This window comes from Labrus mixtus, chromosome 22 (genome assembly GCF_963584025.1).
Source record: "Labrus mixtus chromosome 22, fLabMix1.1, whole genome shotgun sequence".
Taxonomy (NCBI): domain Eukaryota; kingdom Metazoa; phylum Chordata; class Actinopteri; order Labriformes; family Labridae; genus Labrus; species Labrus mixtus.
Genome location: NC_083633.1, coordinates 21,480,882 through 21,483,381, shown reverse-complemented (window position 1 = coordinate 21,483,381; position 2,500 = coordinate 21,480,882). Strand labels below are relative to the sequence as shown.

The 2,500-nt window shown below is 47.1% G+C and overlaps 2 protein-coding genes across 9 annotated transcripts in view; both read left to right on the top strand.

Annotated features, from left to right (window-relative positions):
- The window catches only part of lsm8 (LSM8 homolog, U6 small nuclear RNA associated), a 121,587-nt gene that overhangs the window by 101,147 nt on the left and 17,940 nt on the right, over positions 1–2,500 (top strand). The gene's annotated exons all lie outside the window — the stretch shown is intronic.
- Positions 1–2,500, top strand: part of grip1 (glutamate receptor interacting protein 1) — an 84,179-nt gene that overhangs the window by 80,165 nt on the left and 1,514 nt on the right. For all 8 annotated transcript variants that reach the window (XM_061030384.1, XM_061030386.1, XM_061030379.1 and 5 more), the window contains 4 exons: positions 240–350; positions 1,003–1,119; positions 1,205–1,351; positions 1,455–2,500. The exon at positions 1,455–2,500 is cut by the window's right edge and continues 1,514 nt beyond it. In XM_061030384.1, the coding sequence (XP_060886367.1) occupies positions 240–350; positions 1,003–1,119; positions 1,205–1,351; positions 1,455–1,748 (669 nt within the window). In that variant the 3' untranslated portion in view covers positions 1,749–2,500. The remainder of the gene's footprint in view (positions 1–239; positions 351–1,002; positions 1,120–1,204; positions 1,352–1,454) is intronic.

Below are 2,500 nucleotides of genomic sequence, written 5' to 3'. Positions count from 1 at the left end.
AACAACAGATCACATCAGGGGAGTTTCTCAACACTAGATTCTGTCTTGAGTAACAACAGTAGATAGAAAGTCAAACAGCTGTAACCCCATCAGAAAAAGAAAACTAGAATCTGTCAGTCTGGGATGAAGGCAGCTGGAGTTAGACGTTTATCTCCAAGGATTCCTTCACCTCCATATTTTTTATCCACATGGCGGTTAACTATTGGCTTTTTTTTGAATGGATGTTTTTTGGTCTCCAGGCAACCATCATGTCAGGATCCACTCTCAGTCTGAACCATGACCCCACTCCACTGCGCAGCACTCTGGGACGTCAGGCGAGCTTCCAGGAGCGCAGCAACTCCAGACCCCAGGTAACCAGACGACTCTCTTAAAGGCATTAATCTTTGTATCATTAGAAACCTGGTAGTATTTTTGAATGGTCGTGCATCCCGCCCTCATTTTCCCCTGAGATGTGAAATCTTTGTATTTCTGAGTCTGTAAAGGAGCTTCCAGTGACGCAAAAATCGTCATCTTGCGTCACTGGAAGCTGTTGCGGTTAGCAGGGTGAAACTACAACGCTAGTTCAGTGTTTCCCCTAGGTCCGCCCCCCCAATATAATGGTAGGGGAAACACTGTAGTTCCTCATATTTTCGACCACTGAAGCTACAGACCAATCACAGATCAGTGGGTGGGAACTCACTCCCAGAATCGAAACACGATGGAATTTCCCTCTGGGATTAATAAAGTATTTCTGATTCTGAAATAGAGGACCTTAGTGGGAGTGGCCTGCGGTGCTGTGCATTCTGGGATTTGGTGTCTTTCATCCACATGAACCAAAAAGACACTTTCTTTCTTTTCACGGTCAAGAAGGCACCAACTTCAAAATGTATTTCACATTTCTACATATATGACCCAATGTCAATACAGATTCATGTTTCATGGTGAAGTATCCCTTTAACCTTTCCCTAGGAACGCAGCAGTTACATTTATATTCCTCAGGCTTACTCGTGTGTCTCCTTCCAGGTATCAGCTCGATCAAACACCTTGCCCTCCGACCCGCAGCGCCGAGCCTTTGCCATGAGGAAGATGAGGCAGGAAGTCAATGAGATCCTAAACCAGAACCCTGTGGAACTCCATAAGGTGAAACTTCACCCCTTTGTCTGATGATGTATCTTGACGTTGATGAACATGCTGTGGTCCTGACGGTGTCTGTTGGTATTTGTAGTTGACTCTAGAGAAGGCTTCAGATCTGGAGGACTTTGGTTTCAGTGTGTCTGATGGTTTATTGGACCGTGGTGTTTACGTGAGCAACATTCGACCGGGGGGCCCGGCAGAGAAGGGCGGCCTCAAAGCCTATGACAGAATACTACAGGTACAGAACAAAAGCCCTGACAACATTACTTATCAGGCGTTCAGAACATTCTGTATGGATGTGTTCTTAGACTTATGTAACCAGATGTGTCGACTCCTTTCAGATAAACCACGTGCGGACCAGAGACTTTGACTGCTGCCTCGTCGTTCCACTGATTGCAGAGTCTCCAAACCATTTGGAGCTCGTCATCAGCCGAAACCCGACCTCCTCCACAACCTCCCTACTGGCCAATCACACAGACGGTACTAACAACAGCACCCACTCCCCTCAGCCAATCAGCAGTGATCTAGGACCTACAGACCATGGAGAGGATGGTGGTCCAATCAAGTGGAGTCAACCGGGAGATCGGTTGGGGGTGGCGTTTGCGGTTAGTCAGGTGAATAATAAGTCTTTATAGCAGACAAACACTGGAGGAAACTGGAATAAACCGGTTCTGACCAGATTGGACTGGAGAGGTCAACAAGGAGAACAATACAACAACAATAAACTGGACCCATCCAAACTGGTTCAGAGTGGATCCCCCATGGTGCTACACACCCTCTGGATGAACTTGGACCCTTGACCACTAAAGTTTGACCTTTGAACTGCTAAAGCAGCCTGAAAGCACATTAGACTGGAGCAACTCCTCACCTTCACCTGAGCCAGTTCTGCACACTGGAAGTACTGGTATCACTGGACCCAGATCTATGACTACTGATCCTTCTTGAACCACTGGAGCTACTGGACTTACTGGTTCTATCAACCAAGAGCCATTTCTACTGATTCCTACTGAAGACAGAGCCAATGGTGTGACTGGTGTATGATTAATGGTTACTGGTTCTGCAAGCTTGGAACTAGGGCTACTGCAACAGCCACTGGTTCAAGACTTGTATGAACTGGTCTTAGTGGTTTGAAAATCATGGCTTCTTATTCCGCTGAAGCCAGAGCAAGAGCCAGTGGTCACACTGGTCCAAGACACATGGGCTCTAGTCTTACTGGTTACAAAGCCATGGCCTTAAGCAAGCCGAAACTAATGGTCTTTCTGGTCCAAGATACATGGGTTCCGGTCTTAGTGGTGGCAGACCCATGGGTACTGGTCCAACTGAAGCCAGAGCCACAGTCAGTGGTCTTAATGGTTGAAGACATGGCTCTTGTTCATGGCCTTAGTGG